Genomic DNA, 21304 nt, shown 5'->3' on the forward strand with positions numbered 1-21304 from the left:
AACGATTTTACTGAAAACGTGTAGTAAAAGTAAAGTCTATTGCTGTATGTTTAGTTCCCAATGGACAGATTTCATTCACAGTGGAAAGGTATACTGTAGTTAAAGTATTGGAAAGAGAACACCTCAGTAGCATTTATAGAACAAACAGAATTAAGAATTCTACTAATTATGTACAATTCATTAGAATAAATGAATTCAATATAAGATATTGCTGTCCACTGACCTGTTTACAAGGATGCAATTATGGAAATATTTTTTACTCCGGACCGAAGGATGAAGGATAAATGTAGTTTTGGAATGTTGGAGTTCCTTTTTTTTTTTTTTTTTTTTTTTTTTTTTCCAGCAGAGCTGAAGATGTTAAGGTTTTCGTTGGGCGTGATGAGGATGGACAAGATTAGAAATAAGTTTATTAGAGGGACAGCGCATGTAGGATGTTTTGGTGACAAGGTGAGGGAGGCGAGATTGAGATGGTTTGTACATGTGCAGAGGAGGGACATGAGTTATATTGGTAAAAAAAATGCTGAGGATGGAGCCACCAGGTTTGGACATGTGCAGAGGAGGGACATGAGTTATATTGGTAGAAAAATGCTGAGGATGGAGCCAACAGGAAGTAGGAAAAGAGGAAGGCCAAGGAGGAGGTTTATGGATGTGGTAAAGGAAGACATGCAGGTAGTTGGTGTGAAAGAGGCAGATGTAGAGGACAGAGTGGTATGGAGACGGATGATCCGCTGTGGCGACCCCTAATGGGAGCAGCCAAAAGAAGAAGAAGCAGGCATTAAACTACTTCTATGTTCAGGAGATTTAAATGTATTAAATACCACAGTATTTTACAAGAAACTATGTAACAAACTATGTACACATAATTGGTACGTTAATGTAGCATATACTATTAGGAAATCTAAAAATGTTCCCTAAGAGTACAAAGTAAGGGTGCAGTTATACAATATAGTTATGTATTCAAATTCACATTTAGCCCACTTTTCTCACTCTTTGTCTATTATTAGGTAAAGACTCCTGTGCTGCTTACTTTGGGAGCAGAAGATAAACGTGTGCCTAATAAGCAGGGTATCGAGTACTACAAAGCTCTGAAGGCCTTGCAAGTACCCGTCAGGTAAAAAGGCTTTCATGTCAATGATAATTTATTGTCTTAGACAAACAACAAAAAAAAAGTGTGAAACAGTAAAACCCCGTTGGACGAGCATAATTCGTTCTTGAAATTTGCTCGTAGGTCCATTTGCTCGTACGTTCGAACTGATTTTCCCCATAAGAATGAATGTAAAAGCGATTTAAACCGAGACCTCATTCGATCGCTTTTTCTGCACTTAAAAAGTATTTGTAGCCTATTTTAACAAATAAATACACCACAAATTACCGTAATGTAAACATAATTTAACACTTACCCATGTGGTAGTGGTTGATTGCGAGTGTGAGACGCACACCACGCCCGTAACCTTCTTGGTTTTAATGGTAATTCTATTTACTTTCGTTTTTCCAGCACCATCAGTGATTTTCTTGGGAGACATTTTTCAAGATTTCTAGTGAAATAAAAATATAACACTAAAAAAAGTTAAGCGTGGGTTTGCTCGTGCCTTCGAAATTTGCTCGCAAAATAGGGTAAAATTTAGCGAACAAGGTCGCTCGTATCTCCGTTTGCTCGTACTATTAGTTGCTTGTACAATAGGGTTTTACTGTACATGATATACAAAATATGGTATTTTAGTAAATTGGAAATTGGAAAACGAAGAAACTAAAAGTAAACACAATGGTAGTAACTTGGAATTTGTGTGCAAATAATACCAAATGTTCTGTTACATGTATTTATTAAAAAAATATATGTCCATAGGTTGTTATGGTATCCAGAAAACAACCATTCTTTGTCCAAAGTTGATGCAGAATCAGATGGATTTATGAACATTGCACTGTGGATCATCGAGCATCTCAAGCTATAATCACCGGTTGCTTTATTTAAATTTGAATAATAAGGAAATGGGAAAATGTTCTTTGAGCTTTATTTGATAAATATGATAACTAGGAGTAATAACCAAGAATTTCTTGTTGAGTATGTTAGTATGTGAAACATAAAAAAGGTACACTAATATTTTGCTTGAACTTTAAAGCAGACTGCTTGAAATAGGGATCTTTACACTGTACTGAACACAGCAACATATTAAAACTGATCTTTGACACTATTAATTACTATACTAATGTTCTTTTTCATGAAAAAAAGGTTGTTACTTAAGCATTTATGATCCTTTTTTTGTCAGTGTTTGATACACTGTGGATAATCCCTGTTCCTTTTCAAAATAAACATTTTAGAAATGTGTATTTTATTCTACGTTATCTGATTTGATTTAAGTCAAAGATACTGTCACAAAATTGTCATGACATCTGTTCCCACAGAACAGATGTGGCTTGCAAACAAGGTTCACTTTCCAAATGCATATATTTCTTTTTCTTAGACAATTTTACATGTACAACTATTGTTATGTAGAATATGAAAACATACTGTTCTTTTTATGCCATCATATGACCTGCACCATTTTTTCCAAAGACCAAAAAAAAATTATTCCCTTTTAACTTTTGGGACAAAAAATATCTACGTTTTTGTGAAGTCTTCCATCACATGGTCCGCCCACCTGTGCCTATAAGTAGGGTAATTTGCGTGGTGTTATTTGAGAATTTCACTTCTGTAAATTTGTGATTGCAATGTGAAGCTTTCTTTCATTTGTGAACTTCAGATTTGCAGGTAAAGATGCAGATGCTCTTGGTGAGTAATGGCTTTAATTTAATTTAAAATAAAGTTCATTATAAAAACAAAAATTTTTCATGATAATTGATGTATATATTTATATATAAAAAAATTATTTTTTACAAATTATGCAAATTATTTATATTCAAGTAATTTTTTTAACAAACACTTTTTATGGCACAATTAACATGTTTTTTATAAATAAATAGAAATAATTTGAACTGTGAAATTATAGGAGACAAGCAAGTATTTGTTTATTTTCTTTAGGACATCTGAACAATGCATTCCATAGCTGTTAATTAAACAAAATAAATATAACCAGCAAAGTTTCATGCCAAATACCATTTTATATTTGTTCAGTGTATATTTGTTTAAGGATATACCTTACAAATATATATACCTGAACAAATATAAAATGTTTATCTTATCTTATCTTATGTTTAAATTATCTTATCTTATCTTGTATAAACTTTATGTTGTTAATGTAAATTTGTGTTAAATCTTTTTAATTCTGTACATATAATCGCTATACATTCATAAATGTATTTGAGGAAGCTACTTTATATGGTACAGATTAAATGTATATAGAATATAATATTGTGGGTCAAAATTGTACTGAAAAATGTAGCAAATGCAGCATGACAATGTGAAAAATAAATGATATAATTAGGGCAGAAAAACTAAATCCATGACAAAACTGTACAGTAGTATTAGTGTTGTGATGTGCTATAATTATTACTTCAACAAATTTGCATCTAACATGAGTCTCTATGTTTTAAAGGTCATGTTTGGATCTGGATTGTACCTGTTTTTTTTGTTGGATCAGTTGAACTTCGTCAAAACAATAAACCCTATATTCTACCCTTGTGACAATAACACAGTCAGCGATGGAAACATACTTTTGGACTGTAAGCACAGAGAGCTCATGAACATCCCTAAATTTAAATCCCGTTTTATCATATCGTTGAACCTGGATGAAAATCGTTTACATCAAGTAACAAGTGATGATTTCTCAGATATTCCTAATCTGCAGAGTCTAAGTCTAATGTGGAATTGTTTGCCTGGTCGCCTCAAGGCATTGAAATTACCTTCATGCCAAGTGAAAATTGATCGCAATGCTTTTGTTAATCTTAAGAACTTGACCTTCCTTCAGTTGGCAGGGAATAGCCTCAAGACTATTCCTCTTTTGCCCCATCAACTTGAAGTCTTAGGATTAGAATTTAACAATATTTTCCACATTGAACAACCACTAGGAACACCCTACCTTAAACAGCTGTTTCTTGCAAAAAATTGCTACTATGCTAACCCCTGTAATGAATCATTTTTCATCGCTCAACGGGTACTTCAAGATTTACCTCAGCTTCAGAACCTCACTGTCGGCAATAATAACATCACCTCTATTCCCATGCAACTGCCACCCTCACTGGAAAGCCTGGACCTAGGAGAAAACAGGATCACAGAGATCCGGGAAGACTCTTTTACAAACCTTACAAAACTTAGTTTCCTTAACCTTGAGTGGAACTGTCAAAGATGTGATCATGCAACCAATCCCTGTTTTCCATGCCCAAATAATTCATCCTTAGGCCTGCATGAAAAAGCATTTTTTGAGCAGCGAGAGTCGCTTGTTAAACTCAGTCTACGGGGAAACTCAATCAAATCCATTCCTAAAAATCTTTTTGCACAATTGAAGAAACTAAAGTCACTTGACCTCTCAGACAATCTCCTTGCTTACAGCATTCGTAATGGCACATTTTTTGAGGAACTGCAGGGTGTTGTGTCCCTGAAACTTAGCTCTAATTATCAACCTCTAAAAACATTTTCAGAGCTGATACTGTCACCTTCTATTAGCAGAATGAAGTCCTTGAGGAGGCTTACTTTAAGTGGCCTTTTATTTCATAACTTGTCTACCAAAAGCCTTACACCTTTGTTTAACCTAACACAGCTTGAATATCTTAACCTGAGAATAAACTTAATCATTTCTTGTAATTTAACTGTATTTGACCAACTGAGATCCTTGAGAATGGTTGTGCTTTCACAGAACATGTTAACCATCAAATCGTACTACACTGTAACCTCTAGTACGGCCCTGACCCTAGATAGATATCAGAACGAGGATGATCTTCAGCTTCACGACATGTCTGTGTTTAAATCAAAACTCGGGATGACCTATTTTCACTGCACAGACAAAGAATGTCCGAGAGATTATTCAATGCTGAATTTTCAAAATTGTTTCTGTTATAAAAAGCTATTTTTTGACCTATCACAAAACAATATCCCATGGCTGAAACCAAGTACTTTTAAAGGAATAGAAAAAACTGCGTGCTTGGACCTGTCCTATAACTATATGAGTCAAGCTTTAAATGGAAAACAGTTCTATCCTCTTACCAAACTTTTATACCTCAACATGGCACATAACCGTATTGACCTTTACTTCAATGAAGCATTCCAGGAGCTAAGCAGCACACTTAAGGTTCTTGATCTTAGTAACAATGAATTTCATTTTCAAATGAAGGGAATTGGGCACCGCTTCACATTCATAAAGAACTTGACTTCACTTGAAGTTCTTAGTTTAGCAAACAACAACATCGGCATGCGAATCTCTAACGTTCTTAATAGTACTTCACTAAAGTGTCTATTATTCTCTGGAAATCGTTTGGACATCATGTGGGACACTAGGGGTGATCAGTACATACATTTTTTTCAGGGATTGACAAAACTTACATACCTGGACATTTCTGATAACCAGCTTAGATCATGTTCCCCAGAAGCAATAGTTAACCTTCCTCCAACTATTCGTGTACTCAGGATGGACTCTAACCTCATTAATTATTTTCCCTGGGGCAATATCTCGGCTCTCAGTCACCTTTGCTATCTAAATCTTAGTCAAAACTATCTTTCTAAGTTACCAGACAGCGCTATCTACTTTGGCATCAAGCTTATCAGTCTGGATCTTAGTCATAACCGACTAAGTGCAATTCCGGAATCTTTCTTTAGTCAAGCAACAGGTCTTAAAGAATTGATGCTAAATCACAACCAGTTGAAGATCTTAGAGATGCATGCTCTACCCCCATCCATACAGAAAGGCACTACCATTTGTACCACTTCAGAGACCTCCTGCAAGCTAACATTGCATGCTAACCCCTTTACATGTAGCTGTGCCACAGATTGGTTTACAGATTTTTTGCGAAAATGTCCTGTGTACATCCCACATCTCACTACTGATGTTCGCTGTGGTTTTCCTGAATCACAGACAGGAGTAAATGTTCTTTCAATTGATCCTCGCTCCTGCCAGGAGATATTTGGCAGTGTTTCCTTCCTCTTTACTTTCCTTCTTACTATTGCTGGAACTGCAGTCCCCCTGCTGAAGCATCTGTACGGCTGGGACCTGTGGTATGGTGTGCAAATATTGTGGGCAGGATATAAGGGTTACACCCCACTTCATGGAAACAATGTGAAAAACCAACATGATGCATTTGTTGTCTTTGATATAAAGAACAAGGCAGTTCGAGATTGGATCTACAATGAGATGTTGATAAACTTGGAAAACAGAGGTAGATGGAAATTCAGACTCTGCCTGGAGGAACGGGACTGGGTACCAGGAGTGTCATGCATTGAGAATCTACACAACGCAGTGTACAACAGCAGGAAAACAGTGTTTGTTCTGACTAACCAGGGTGGCTGTTCTACTGTGAATGGGGTAATAAAGCAAGCTTTCCTTCTGGTCCAACAAAGACTGCTGGATGAGAAAGTAGATGTCGCAGTTGTTGTCTTGTTGGATCCTCTTTTCCCTAAGCTTAAGTACCTGCAGATGAGAAAGAGGCTCTGTAAAAAATCAGTTCTTTCATGGCCTAAGAATCCTCAAGCCCATCCTCTATTCTGGAATAACTTTCATATTGCTCTAGCATCGGACAATGTGAGATCCTATGATAAAAAAGTCACAGAGAGCTTCCTGTCGAATTAAATTCTGTAAAACCATGCACCAAGATATGATATTTATGAAAATCGGAATCTCAGAGGAAGGAATGCATCATGAACCAGATATGGACATTCATTTACACCTAGGTGCAATTTAGTAGAGCCAATCAACCAACAGGCTTGTTTCGATAGTTTCAAAAGAAAATACATTACCTGGAGGAAACCAACATGGAAAGCTTTCAAAACACCTCACAGACAATGACTGAAACTCATGGAGCCTTGTTAGGCTTTTTAACAACCTGCTGAACACCAAGCTACCCATATTTTGTGTTTTAATTATTCTGTAAATTTTCTTGAACATCATTTGCTTTATGCTATGCTTTTGGTCTTTAAATAATATTAATGTCAGACTTATACCACAATCATTTTTGCATAAGCCAAAGTTTCTTTTTGCCACCTTCATAGCAACATCATATATTCTAAATGTATACATTTTTGATGTACAATAAGACCTGTGTAACAAGACTTGCAAGCCATGTGCAGCATAATAAATGGAAAGCTAAAATGCACATATAAAGATGTATTAGTCATTTATTGTATTGTTAAAATACATTTTCTAATTAAAAATACATTTTGCCATTTGTCTATTTAATTTTAATTTAATTTAATATTTTTTTATTTTTGTATATGACTTAATCATCCCATGTTTCTTCACTGAAAAAAAAAAACAGTCCACCTAATAGACAAGTCTATAATTAACTCACACATGCACTAAGGTTGCTAAGGAATTTCAGCCTAAACTAACTCATAGGGTTTTCTGAATTTGCCCTAAGGAGCAGGTCATTTGCTACACATTCATCAGTTCTCTTACACATCACAGCAGTGAAATCAGAAAAGAGCCTCCTCATTCAAACTGTGGTAGATTCTGGGTAATTATTTTATTTCCTAAGCACTCAATTTTTATTTAGGGAATGGCCATTAAGCCTTATACACTATAATTCTTTGCATGAAATACTGTTATGTATTATACCCTTGTTATAAAATATTAAAATACTGTCTCTAAAATATGTGAACTGGCTATTTAAAGACAATAAGAGTATTTACACAGCTGGCAAAATAAGTATTGAACACGTCACCATTGTTCTCAGGAAATATATTTCTAAAGGTTCTATTGACATTAAATCTTTACCAGATGTTGTTAACAACCCATGCAATCCACACATGCAAAGAAATCAAACCATAGATGTCCATAAATTAAGTTATGTGTAATAAAGTGTAATGACACAGGGGAAAAGTATTGAACACGAAGAAATAAAGGTGAAAAAAAGCCATGGAAAGCCAAGACACCAGCTGAAATCAATCAGTAATTAGAAAGCAATCCTGCCCCTTGTCAGTGCAAATTAATATCAGCTGGTTCAATCCAACTGATAGCCTATATAAAGTTGTCCTATTACCAAGGTGTCACACAAGAAACATGATGGGTAAAAGCAAAGAGCGCTTTCAAGACCTTCGCAACAATAGTGTTGCAAAACATACTGATGGAAATGGTTACAGACATATTTCTAAACTTGTTAAACTTGTTTCAGTGAGCACTGTTGGTGCAATAACCCAGAAGTAGAAAAAAACATTTCACCATAAACCGGCCATGACCGGGTGCTCCTTGCAAGATTTCTGACAGCGGAGTGAAAATAATTATCGAAGAGTTGTCCAAGAGCCAAAGACCACTTGTAAAGAGCTTCAATAACACCTGGAAATAGCAGGTACAATTGTTTCAAAGAAAACAATAACTAATGCATTTAACCTTCATGGCCGCTCACCATGCAAGACTCCATTGTTGAAGAAAAAGCATTTTAAAGCTCATTTAAAGTTTGCTGCACAACATTTGGACAAGCCTGTGAAATACTGAAAAAATATAGTCGGGTCAGATGAGACCAAAATTGAACTCTTTGGCTGCCATAATACACACCTGTTTGGAGGACGAATGACATTGCACATCACCACAAAAACACCATACCAACAGTGATGTTTGGAGGTGGGAACATTATGGTGTGGGGCTGTTTTTCAGCATGTGGTACTGGCAAACTTCATACAATTGAAGGAAGGATGAATGGAAAAATGTACAGAGACATTCTTGATAAAAAAAATCTGCTGCCATTTACCAGGATGATGAAGATGAAACGAGGGCAGTCATTTTAGCGAGACAATGATCCTAAACACACAGCCAAGTAAATTGGTTTCAGAGAAAGGAAATAAAGCTGCTAGAATGGTCCAGCCAATCACCTGACTTGAATTAAATTTAAAATCAATGGAACGTACTAAGGACAGAGTTCATAGAAGAGACCGATGGAACCAGGAGGCGTCCTGAAGCTGTCATTACCTAAAAAAGGCTTTTGTAAAAATTATTCAATACATTTCAGTAAGCGTGTTCAATAAATTTTTTCCTGTGTCATTTCACATTATTACACATAATTTAAGGGCATCTATGGTTTGATTTCTTTACATATGTGGATTGCATGGGTTGTTACCATCAACTGATACAAATGTAATGTCAATAGCACCTTCAGAAATATATTTACTGAGAAAAATGTTAAGGTGCTTATTTTACCGCTGTATTATTATGAGTATAGCATCTCAATAGGATTCAGGTCAGGACTCCACTCCAAGGTCTTCAGCCATTTAGAGGTGGACTTGCTGGTGTGTTTTGAATCATTTTGAAACTGCCATGCAGATCATTTTTGCCCAGTGTCTTTCTTATGGTGGATACATGAACACTGAACTTAACTGAGGCAAGTGAGGCCTGCAGGTCTTTGGATGTTGTGGGGTCTTTATTGACCTTTTAAGTGAGTTGTCATTGTGCTCTTGGGAAATTTTGGTCAGTCGGAAACACCTGGGAAGGTTTTACACTGTTCCATGTTTTTGCCATTTGTGAATAATGGCTCTTACTGTGGTTCGCTGGAGTCCCAAAGCTCTAGAAATGGCTTTAGAACCTTTTCCAGACTGATAGATTTTAATTACTTACTTTCTCATTTGTTTCTAAATTTCTTTGGATCTCGGCATGATGTCTGGCTTTTGAGGATCTTTTGGTCCACTTCACTTTGTCAGCTAGGTCCAATTTAAGAGATTCTTGATTGCAACAGGTGTGCCAGTAATCAGGCCTGGGTGTGGCTAGAGAAATTGAACTTAGGGAATTTGTTGACATGTAAACACATGTACATATGAAAGTTAAGCAGAATGATTCTTACTATGTTGTCTTTACTGAAGTGTTTTTTTTTGTAACATTTTACTTTTAAAATTTATTTTATTCTCTTCCTCTTAGAGAGAGCAAGTTGTCCTATTGCTATTCATTACAAATAAATCAGTGAGTAACAGGCTGACATTATTTCATATTTATTTTTATGTTTTACATTTTTTAATCAGGTATTTCATCCATACAATGTCTCACTCTGTTTGTCATTCATAACTGGTTTACATTTGATAAAGTTATACAACAATTAAAGCTAAATTGTATCATATCAAGATATTGGTTTTTGACAACTGCATGACATAAATTCATATTTTGCAGTTTATCCTGTAGAATTCTATAAAACATTCAAAGAAAGACAAAAAACTCATACTTAGATGCACACAAATTGCTACTCTTTCACATGAATGACTAAAATCAGCTTTGTATTAAACGATAATGGATATTCTTAACTTGTCTAAGACGCTAAAGTAGGCAATAGGCAATGATCTGCATGAGATGTTAAGATGTTGTGTGGATGTTGTATGCATCCAAACAAATTGTTATATAATCTCTGAACCTCCATTGTTCTTTTTAGAATATCAGATATTTTTGTTGTTATGCTTATTAGTAATAAATACTGCAACAATTTACTTTTTAGATAACAACTCTATAAGCAATTACTGGGCACATATATGTTTTAACTAGCAATGACCAAACCCCTGATTAAAACACTAAACATTACCTTTGTTGTTTGTCAAACTGTAAGATAATAATAATAATAATATTAGCCCTCTTTTTTTCCTGTTTGCTTTTAAAACCCTAGTAAAGGTCATAGCTGAGCAAATAGGCTCATACTAAGATACTTGGAATCTTACACTCACAGTATAGGCCTCACCAAATTATTTTATAATGCTTGATGGTTAGACCCTTGTATTTAGTCTAATGTCTCTTATTAAAAATTAGAGATAATAGTACTTTAATGTCTTTCTTTCTGGATATTTTATTGGGTACATAAATAAGCTTCAGGATCATCAGGATACTTACAAGAACCAGTAGGGAAAATGAGTGATCATATTACTGACATTTTATTCTTGCCTAATTGCCTGCCTAGTAAAATATTGTATAGATTTGAATAGTTTATTAAATGCTAGTACCGACTTATAACGCACTGAATGTGTTTGCAATAGAGAGAGTGACAGATGCAACTCAATTTGTTTGTTATTTTCTATTAAGGAGAAAACACACAATTAACAAGACTTGCATGCCTAGATTTTTAATCAACCAATAAATAACTAAGTAAAAAAACGAAATAATATTATACATACATAAGCGTAACCAAAGTGAAACATGACACATAATAAAGGTTTGCCAATAAAAATTAAACAGGGCTTGTCATTAGTTAAACAAGAAAATGATGTGCGTGATTAGGTCAGATGATTTGCTGCGGCTGCTGGGTAGTTGTCAGCCATTCAATGACCCAGACCTGCAATGATGTCACAGAATTATTTAACCCCACAGTACTTTAGTGAACAGCTGTCTTTTTTTTTTTTTTTTTTTTTTTTACCTTCACATCCTCCACAAATTTGCCAAAAATCTGTTTTTGCAGGTTTTTTCTTTATTAGAAATGAAATAAGCTTTTTCATACAAGCTATGCAATACTTAATACTTAATACTTACAATAATAATTTTCAATTAATGTTGTGGAAAAGTTTCTCTCAGATAAAGGTGCAGATCTAGGGGTTTTAAAGAAAAAGTTAAATGTTTTAGTAGATTACACCCCATCAAATCCTCTGACTGTCTACCAGCTACATGATTACTTGACATTGGGCTCTTTGCCCCTTTATGCCTGCGTAACTCTCTCTAATTTATTTATGATGTCATAGCTACACCTACTGGAGCCTTAATTTCTCTCTCTCTCTCTCTCTCTCTCTCTCTCTCTCTCTCTCTCTCTCTCTCTCTCTCTCTCTCTCTCTCTCTCTTTCTCTCTCTGTCTGTCTGTCTGTCTGTCTGTCTGTCTGTCTGTCTGTCTGTCTGTCTGTCTGTCTGTCTGTCTATCTTTTTTCTTATTTCTGAAATGATAACACATGTCTACTTGTGTGGCTGCTGTTAAATCTTATGTGCTGTAAAACAGTGGGAGTTGTTAATGAAAACATGGTCCCAATAGAGGCCATTTTGTGATTTAATATAAGGCTGGGCATCATGTTAATTTAAATTTGTTAATTTTATATTTGTGTTGATCAAATGCTTCTGAGGCTTGGATTACCACAGAGCAGGATATGCATCAAAATGAGCTGTCCAGTGCTGAAACAGAAAGTTGGACAAGCAGCCTTCTGAATTAAGAATACATTAGATAAATTACTGTTTAATTTAATATCTGTTAAATGTGCCTCTTCACTTTTGGAGTGCACCGCTGCTCTATATTAACTTTATACTGTCTTTCAAGTACAATCTAAATTAAATAATATGTGCTCAGTATAGTACTAGGCCAACACAGGGTGCCATGCACACATATTAACACACTCATTTGCTCCTGGGGGCAAGGCTGCCAGTCCATCTGCAGGAATGTTCTTTTTTTTCTGATGTTGGAGGTAAACAAGCAACATTCGAGTTCAAAATTAAACTCTTGTCCTTGGAGCTATGAGATAGCAATGCTACTCTTCTTTTCACCTGTGCCCCGCCTGTACCCGTACCCTACTCAAAAAATCACACAATTCACACAAAATTCAATTTTAGAACTTCTTATAGGTAATTGATCTTTGTGTGTGTGTGTGTGTGTGTGTGTGTGTGTGTGTGTGTGTGTGTGTGTGTGTGTGTGTGTGTGTGCTGGTTTGACTGCTGCAAATATGTTGGGTAATAAAAAATATAAAAAAAGATCAAATAAATTTAACGACTCTATTGTATGTAATAAAGACCAAAGAAAATGACATACAAATTTCAAATGGTCTTGGAAGAGTGATACTTATTATGGCAGCAAAGGAGGAGTAAATCTGGATTGCATGTTTAACAATCATGAATGAGTGTTTTAGCCAAATAGTGTATAAGGTGAATTAAGATTGTCTACGTTTTTATTAATTAGAAATTCACGTACCTCAATGATCCTTGGGTGCCCATGACCACACCACCATACTTCTTAATATAAAGAGACTAGACTGATACACATATGCAAACAAAATGGTACTAGACCACTAAATGTGCTGCTTTTCCACAGCATTTATTGTCCAGTTTAATTATTTGCTTTAAATGATATGTGCACATGCACTTTATGTAGTCCTGTGTATACAGTAGGTCTGTATATTTTAGACAGATTTGTGTCACCCAGTATACATTTATGTTGTTTAATGTTGCACCTTGGTCCTGGAGGAAGGTTTTACTGTGTGCTGTATTGCATGTATAGTTGCAATTACAGTACAACCCATTTGACTTGTAATATTATGGCGGATATTATAAATTTACTCAAAACAGTTTACAATGAAGATCAAAACTGCTGACAATGAAAATCAAATACATGTTGGGTAAAGTAATTTATAATATTTATAATAATAGCTGAGGAGCCCTTGTTTTACTGCTAACTTTGCCTTGTCATGATGGTTATTAACGCCCTCGTGTGTCATTTCCTCCTATTGCCCCTTTAAATCACCTCTCCTAAATCCCATACCCTCAGTAAACATGAGCGAGCGACGCGCGCTCCCGCAACGTTTATGTCAGCGGACACGCGCGGCCGCGTGAACGCGCGATATGTGTGGGACGTTTTCGCGACTGACCAAGAACACAGCTTCGTACTTCATCCGGTGAGATTTTTCTTTCTATTACATTTTTTTTCATACATTCGAGTTTTCGTTATGAATACAGAGTCGCAAGATATATGCCCAGTTTTGTCGTTGATCTCTTCGTGCTCATTAAATTGCAACTCCGATCTTATTTTCTTTAAAACATTTAATAACGTGAGTTACTCAAAGGCAAAGTAATAGCTTCTATCTCGTTGCTTGTATCTTGATTTTATATCAGCTACTGACATTAAACCCGCTGAAGCTGAAAGTGCAGGACCGAACTGTGTTTAAAGAGGATACAGGGACATCTAATGTTTTGGAAAAAAATGATATTATCATGGAAAAATAGTGACCACCATCATTCTGTCATCATTATGTCATCTATTTGCTTGGCTGGAGAGAATTTCAAGGTGATATGCACATCGTGGTTTGTAATACAGCACAATATCGGCTTTTAGAGTATAACAAGTGTCTATATATTGATACAATCGAGTAGTATTGCTTGCAAACCAGATCTATTTATTTTATCCAAAGGGGTTGACATGTGCGGTCATTAACAATCTTCTTATCCACTCCCAGAACAGGCTTATTTACATGGGCTCAACATCCAATCACTTTAACTGAGAGGCAGGATTTCAAACCCCCCCATCTGTCTACCCTGTGCAATTTTCTGTAGGATGACTGTTATTATGATGAGTACTTGAGCCTTTTTTTTTTTTTTTCAGTTTTCACTGCTTACAATTTCTCACCACTAAAATAGATCTTTCAGACATAAAACTTGAGGAATATGCAGTACTTCCTCCTGCTACTAGCCTGCGACAAGTGAGACAAGCTTGATCAGATTAAGTACAGTGCTTTTGATGCTCAAACAAAGTGTTTTGCAGGTTGCAGTGTGTTCTGGGTATATGGACTTTCATGAATTGTTTCAGCAAGCAGCAAGAAAAATGAGATGATTTCATTTCAGAATCTATTTTGTAGGATTTTGTACTGAGTAATCAACACGTGAAACAGAAAGATGTGTTTATCTCTGTTTTTATTAAAGTTAAATAAGAACTTATTTTCTCAGTATAGTGGAACTGTTTATGGAATCAGTGCTTAGGGATGAAGGGTGTTTTACATATATATCTTACATTATTAACCACACTCAATGCTGGTAAATTCAACCTGAATTAAAACACGCTACAAGTGACCTTAGTGCTTTTGGTGTTAAAAGTTCAAGTGGACTCCAAACAGGACTCAGTTGTTCTTAGATAAATAAAATATACAGAGTTAATTTAGAACTCAGAGCCCACGGTATAACGTGGATGATTTGAAATAATTATCATACATGATGCTGCAATTTGGTTGAAGAATAAAAGTAGAGTGAGCAGAACAAAGAACTGAATTGAAATATCAGAAGCATATGGAAAAGGCAAGCAGCATGGAGAATTGCTGAACCATCAAAACCACCCAATGATTCATGCCTTAGACTTGCTTGTGGTTTGAAAAATACATATGCACTCTACTGTACATATATTCCAAAAATAATACAGCAACTATTTTTCCTATCAATGAGACATGCTTATGTTCAGTAACACAAATACCAGAATGCCTCTATGTGTGGTTTCACTTTGTTTTCAATTTAGTGTGACAGAAAAATGCAGCTACGTATGGTCAGCAAGCACCAGGTTTTTTTAAGACATAAAGCAAAATTTGGAGTGAATTATTTTCACTCCCACAAAATGAGCCACACCTTGTTTGCTTGCGATCCATTTCAGAGCAGTTTGGAGCGTTAAAATGGAGCAAGTGTAAAAATATGCTAAGATTTTTAACTTAACTTTAGCTACAATTTAAAATACAGGCAATATGAAGTTATATATTTTTGAAGTGGGATAAAATGAATGAATGAATGAATAAAATAAACAAAATAAATAAATAAATAAATTCTCAGGACATGCTTGTCTTATTTTTGGACCTGCTGTTTAATAGGACCACCTTTGGCAGCAGCTTGTTGTATATAATTAGCTATAAATGACAAAAAGTGTGACACCTGTACACTATCACACTCTATTATTTTATTTGAATAGGGACCACCATGATTAAAATCCAGCACATATATATACTTTGGTCTGAAACCACTCAAGTGCAACGTGTGTTTATTATTGGGATATCATTTTGTTGAAAAATGAATTATTAAGTCCCAGGTGCTCTTGTGGACTGCAGCCGGATTTTCTCAATCCATTTTATGAGTTTTTCAGAAAAGACTACTTGATTTAAAGAGGTCTGAGCTGTAAAGAATTGCTTTCTTTTGAGGTGGGCTTTAGATCATGGTTTTTGGTTTTATTAGTTTCAGCAGTGAAAATAAGTCTCCTAAATATGAAAGGTTTTTAAAATGCTTTGAGCATTTTATAAACTGCTGATCTCTTAGAAATTTCACACACAACAGTATCTAGAGCTTACACAGAATGGTGTGAAATTACTCAATGGTGCTGAAAAATATGAATGCCCATCTGGCATTAACAGCCATGTCACAATCACTGAGATATAACTAACGTAGTTTTAACAGTGAAAGAATTCAAAACAGAGAGTGTAAAAACCTGTAAATTATAAAACATGAAATTACAAGTTTAACATGTTAACTTAAATACAAGTAAACTTAATTTTTTTTTTGCAATTTTGCATTGTGAAAACTATTCCCTACATTAGTTTACTAGTATAGTCCACTTGACAGAGTGAATGAAAACAAATGAGTGAATTTAGACCCTAATAAACACCTAATTACCCCCTAATAACCTGCTGAACGAGAAAGAACAAGAAGCAAAACTACAGCTGACATACAGTTACAGCCATAGATGAAATCAACTGAATTTAAACAGGATGATTAACAACTCCAAAAACAGCACTACCAGCTTCACTTATTACAGTTTGACTTGATTACTGTCAAATATCTACAAAAACATTATTTAAGACTTAACATTGGTTTATATTTTATTGAAAATATTTTGTTTGACTTGACTATTTTTGAAGATCAGTGGTTGCTTTAGTTGGGCTCTTGGCCCGTGACACTTTAACATTAGTTTTTCTCTGGCTGTTGTAGCTGTGTTTGCAAAGCACATTTGTTATGACTAGAAATGTCAAAAGAAATAGTAATTTAGTGGTTTTGGTAAATATAATAATAGGAACTTATCTTTGATTTTATGGGTGATTTCTAATTCATTTCATATTGTTAATGATAGTAATATGATTTTCCAAAATAACTTGACAAACAATTAATAAAGATTTTAAAAAAATTTTATGCACAAAACCTTTAAAGCTGGAGTATAGAAATAATGTTTCACTGGTTTGTAGCAAGTAAAGCTGGTCATGCTGTTTTGGGGGTTGTTTATTCATTCTCTGCTGAGATATTAATACATTTTATGCGTTATATTTTCACTTGATTTTATCTGTGGCTTTGGCTATAATTTATGTTTCTCTGCTCTTGTTTCTCTTTCCTTCAATGATTCTGCTTGTTCACAGGTGTTAATCACTAAAGCTTAATCCTCATTAAATTAGTCAATTAATTATCTCATTAACTTTATCACTGCTTTAGTGTTACTTTTAGAATAGAATAAAATAGAATAGAATAGAAATTCACAGTGAAATTCTTTCTTCGCATATCCCAGCTTGTTTTTTTGGAAGCTGGGGTTTGAGCACAGGGTCAGCCATGACAAGGTGCCCCTAGGGCCCTTAACCCGGCCTTGCGTAAGGACCCAAGAGTGGCAGTTTGGCAATACTTCAGCACTCTGTTGTGTGGACACACATAAATAATCTTTTAAAATGTAGGATTTTTCTGTAGGATTAAAGGGTTTAATTGTGTGAAATAAAAAAACACAATTTGAAAATGTATTTTAACAATAATATACTGTAAAATGTATTTCTGAAAGCAAAAAACCCCCCAAAAAACAGTAAATTACTGGCAACCCTGCTGCCAGTATTTTACTGTAAAAATACTGTAAAACCTAACAGTATTTTTACAGTAAATTACTGGCAACCCTGCTGCCAGTATTTTACTGTAAAAATACTGTAAAACCTAACAGTCAATTTCCTGTTGTTTGTTTTGTGGGTTACCATTGTGTAGGAGAGTAGAGCCTGTGTTTAAGTCGAGGATAGACAGAGAAACAAGCTATTATGTATTATATAAAGGCAGTAACTGTGTAGTTCCTGATGCAGTGTTTATTCACTAATTTCAATTGCACATGAATGTGTGTTGCTGTAATCTGCAAGAGATTTGACACAAAGTTTCAATTTAATTAATACTTTTAATGATTTTTGCATTATTCTGTTTTTTGTACTAACATGCTCGCATTAGTTTCTTCAATTAAAATGAGCTAACGTTCGCTGACAGTATTTTACTGTTCATCAACTGGACAAATTTTTCTTTACAATGAAGTACAATTCAATCTTATTTTTTACAGTTGATTTTTGGCAACCACAGCTGCCAGTTTTTTTTTACAGGATTTTTTTTACAGTGTACATCTTTACTTAATTTAAAAAAATTATTTGAATGTATTATATATTTCTAATTCTTTGCACTGTGCTGCTGCCACATGAATGGCTGATTACTGGATGAATGTGGCGGTGATGAAAATGTGTCTCTTTATGTTAGTTGGCTAAAGGGCAGCAGTAAAAAAGATTATTTGCCTAAAATCTTTGTAGAAACAAATATGGGTAACAGCTAGTATCTTCTCAAGCATGCCAGCTACATCTGATAGGACTAATAGCCATTCTAAAGCACAAGTGTTTACACTTCATTCCATCCCTCATTAATCCCACAACATTATTTATTTCCCCATTTGCTATACAGAACAGGCACAACATAATGTTAACGTTTTAGAGTTCTATGATTTTGGGCCTATTTTCAAATATTCTGTGTCAAATTAATCAGCAGTGTGTACATAATAATGATATAATGAACTATAATTGGCAAATCTCTCTAATAGTCTATTTAAAGTAATGTAGATTATTCAAAGCAGTTGAAAATATACAAAATTAGGTCACTAAATTGTACATGTGAATGAACAATCATGGCATTAGTATATTGACAATCTGTTTTCTTTTGCTTACTTTCATTCTCTCTGAATTTCTCTTTCTCTTTCTCTGTCTGCAGGTTATATAACAGAAGGTCTGAGGCCCTTAACTACCAGGCTGTCAGTAAGAAAGACCTGTATGCTGCTGCAACACTAGTTTATCGCATCGTTTGCAGAAAATTACACAAATGAGGTTTTACCGTTTACGTTAACGTTTTCATTAGGCTTAAGTGAACTAATCAGATCATGCCAAACTAGACTGTTGATGACAGTTTAACTGCATTTTAAAAGCATTACAAACATTTAACAAAACAAAAATGTTTCCTTATGAGAATGCTGCATTCAAAAAGAAGAAGATAAACAAGTGAGCAAGCTTGAAGGTTCATATTGCTACAGCTCTACTAGTTAAAAACTCTAATGTATAGTGCACAGTCAGCTAGCCATGCTGAGGCTAATCCATTGCATTCCCCTCAACTCCATTCTTCTCCCAAAGTGGGCCGGCATCAGGCAAATGCTGGCAGAAAAGGCAGTGATTGTGGAGTTGGCAGAAAGACCCTGTCAATGGAGAACATCCAGTCCCTCAATGCTGCTTATGCAGCCTCTGGCCCTGTCTATGTGAGTGATTATGAGGCTATAGCCTCCACTGCCTACCCAAAAGGCACTATGACATTGGGCCGCACCACAAGCCATGGAAAGGCTCCCAACATAAGCAGTAGTGCCAGCATTAGCTCATCTTTGGGGCATCTTCATTTAGATTCAGTAGCATATTCAGATCATGGAGCCATACGCCTCCTCCCACAGCACCAGTGGCCTTCCTCACCACTGTTACGACAAGCTGTGCGAGGTGTAGCAAGGAGAGAAGGAAACCCCCTGATAGAGCATCTAAGAGAATTGCAAATGGATAACAACATGTTCCGGAGAGAGCTAGATTTAAGAGACAACACTCTTAGTAGTCCAGTCAACAGTATCAAAACCTTCTGGAGTCCGGAATTGAAGAAGAAACGTGGCATAAGAAAAGAGAGTGTGTCAAAGGTGGCCATGGTGAAGGAGCAGATGAGTGCAATGAAGGACAAGAACCAGGTAAAAATCCACAAGGCTGCATGTACATAATGTATAAAGTGAATTAATATCTGCATGCTTTATTATTATTTTTTTTTTTCAGTTTCACCTAAATTCATTTATGGTATTTTGCAGCCAATCCTGTTAACATTTAACAATTTAATGGTGAAGATCTTTTGACAGATTAATGATAAAATAATCGTTTAACCTGGAATGTGACCCAATAAGGAAAAAAGTCTCAATACTTTCTAAATGCACTTTACCAGGTCCTTTTTTTGCATTTCACAGCATCAGTTAGAATACACCTGGATGCAACAGAATTAAAGATAAAAGGTAGGATTTGCTGGATTGCCAGTCATCAAATTAACATAGATGGTAACAGAGTGGTAAAGCAAGTAGCATAGGCACCTCGTAGCTCCAGAGTCTCAGGTTAAATTCCGAGCTTAAGTTATTGTTTTAAAAGGTTTGCTTGTTATCTTTATGTCCAAATAGGTTCCCATGAGTTTTTTCTCTTTTCCTATCTCATCCGAAAAACATGCCAGTAGGTACCCTGGCTATGCTATATTTCCCTCCTGTATGAATGTGTGTGTATGATTCTATTCAGGCTGTATGCCCACTTCACATCAGGTGTTCTTGGATTAAACAAACAGCTTTTCAGTGTTTATTTTGCTCTCTGTCATAAGCAATAAGTTGAGTCTTGACTCAAAAGGTATTTTGGTAAACAGAAATAGTGCTTATAATTTGTGCCCCCCCCACCCCCTTTAAAAGGTAGTATAGATGCATATTTGGCTTTGTTATATTACAATTTAATTAAATTTAATGTTAATTTATTACAACAATGCATTTACTTTGATTCAAGCACAATTTAAAAGATGCATAGCATTAACAGGCTCAAGTGGGCCAGCTTGAGAAAGTTTCTCTGTCCTGTAAATCGGTGGAGAGCACGAGGGAGAGATGCGCCATGTGTTTGCTCCGTTTTGTGTTTTTATGCTGCGTTTAATGAAGAGGAACCTGATTTAAATATTATTACATTGTCTACAATCTCATCAATGAAATGTGCAACAGTATGAACAAGGTCAATAAAACCCAAATCTTAACTAGTAATTTATTTGAATTTCTGCTATTTACAAGTGAATTAATGAGTTTTTAAATTCGTAAATCAATAAATAAAATGTTGCTATATTTGATCCTTAATGCGTCTAAACTTCGGGAAACCCTTATACTTAAATTCCTCCCTCACAATAGCGCAATCATTCTGTATATCTATTTAATGTAGCTGCTGAATATTAAGACTTTTCGAAATGCAAAGAGCACAAGGGGGTAACAGGTGTCAGCTCAAACTGCCCTGAGTTAAATAGGCACTTTGTGCTGCTCTGATAGCAGCCTGTGCCAAGCTGCATGTTCTCTTTGTATGTTGCCATGGCAATTATTTCCTGAAACCTGGTATTTTACTTTGAACTTTGAACTGTTATTGGTACATATTGTGCTACTGAGATGTGGGTGGCTTGATGATTGTAATTTTGTCCTCCATTCAGCACACAACTGG

At 35.3% G+C, this 21304-nt stretch overlaps 3 protein-coding genes and 1 long non-coding RNA gene across 13 annotated transcripts in view; 3 read left to right on the forward strand and 1 right to left on the reverse strand.

The window, feature by feature from the left end:
* The window catches only part of LOC310733304 (acylamino-acid-releasing enzyme-like), a 32291-nt gene extending 29968 nt beyond the window's left edge, over positions 1-2323 (forward strand). Inside the window, exons 22-23 of the mRNA XM_083554473.1 lie at positions 1005-1111; positions 1844-2323. Of these exons, the coding sequence (XP_083410599.1) occupies positions 1005-1111; positions 1844-1949 (213 nt within the window). The 3' untranslated portion in view covers positions 1950-2323. The remainder of the gene's footprint in view (positions 1-1004; positions 1112-1843) is intronic.
* A 341-nt stretch (positions 2324-2664) lies between these two features.
* tlr9 (toll-like receptor 9) lies at positions 2665-7303 on the forward strand. The gene is made up of 2 exons (XM_083554431.1): positions 2665-2767; positions 3531-7303. Exons 1-2 carry the CDS (start codon positions 2753-2755, stop codon positions 6708-6710), a joined length of 3195 nt encoding a protein of 1064 aa, XP_083410557.1. The 5' UTR covers positions 2665-2752; the 3' UTR covers positions 6711-7303.
* Positions 2860-5405, reverse strand: LOC310733436. Its single transcript, XR_014535749.1, has 2 exons — positions 3150-5405; positions 2860-3021 (listed from the first exon to the last, which is right to left on the reverse strand). It is a non-coding gene; the product is annotated as an uncharacterized lncRNA (long non-coding RNA).
* A 6243-nt stretch (positions 7304-13546) lies between the features above and the next one.
* Positions 13547-21304, forward strand: part of LOC310733293 (ERC protein 2) — a 223756-nt gene continuing 215998 nt past the window's right edge. For all 10 annotated transcript variants that reach the window (XM_083554436.1, XM_083554438.1, XM_083554440.1 and 7 more), the window contains exons 1-2: positions 13547-13675; positions 18780-19779. In XM_083554436.1, the coding sequence (XP_083410562.1) occupies positions 19117-19779 (663 nt within the window). In that variant the 5' untranslated portion in view covers positions 13547-13675; positions 18780-19116. The remainder of the gene's footprint in view (positions 13676-18779; positions 19780-21304) is intronic.

This window comes from Silurus aristotelis (assembly GCF_946808225.1).
Source record: "Silurus aristotelis genome assembly, chromosome: 11".
Classification (NCBI taxonomy): domain Eukaryota; kingdom Metazoa; phylum Chordata; class Actinopteri; order Siluriformes; family Siluridae; genus Silurus; species Silurus aristotelis.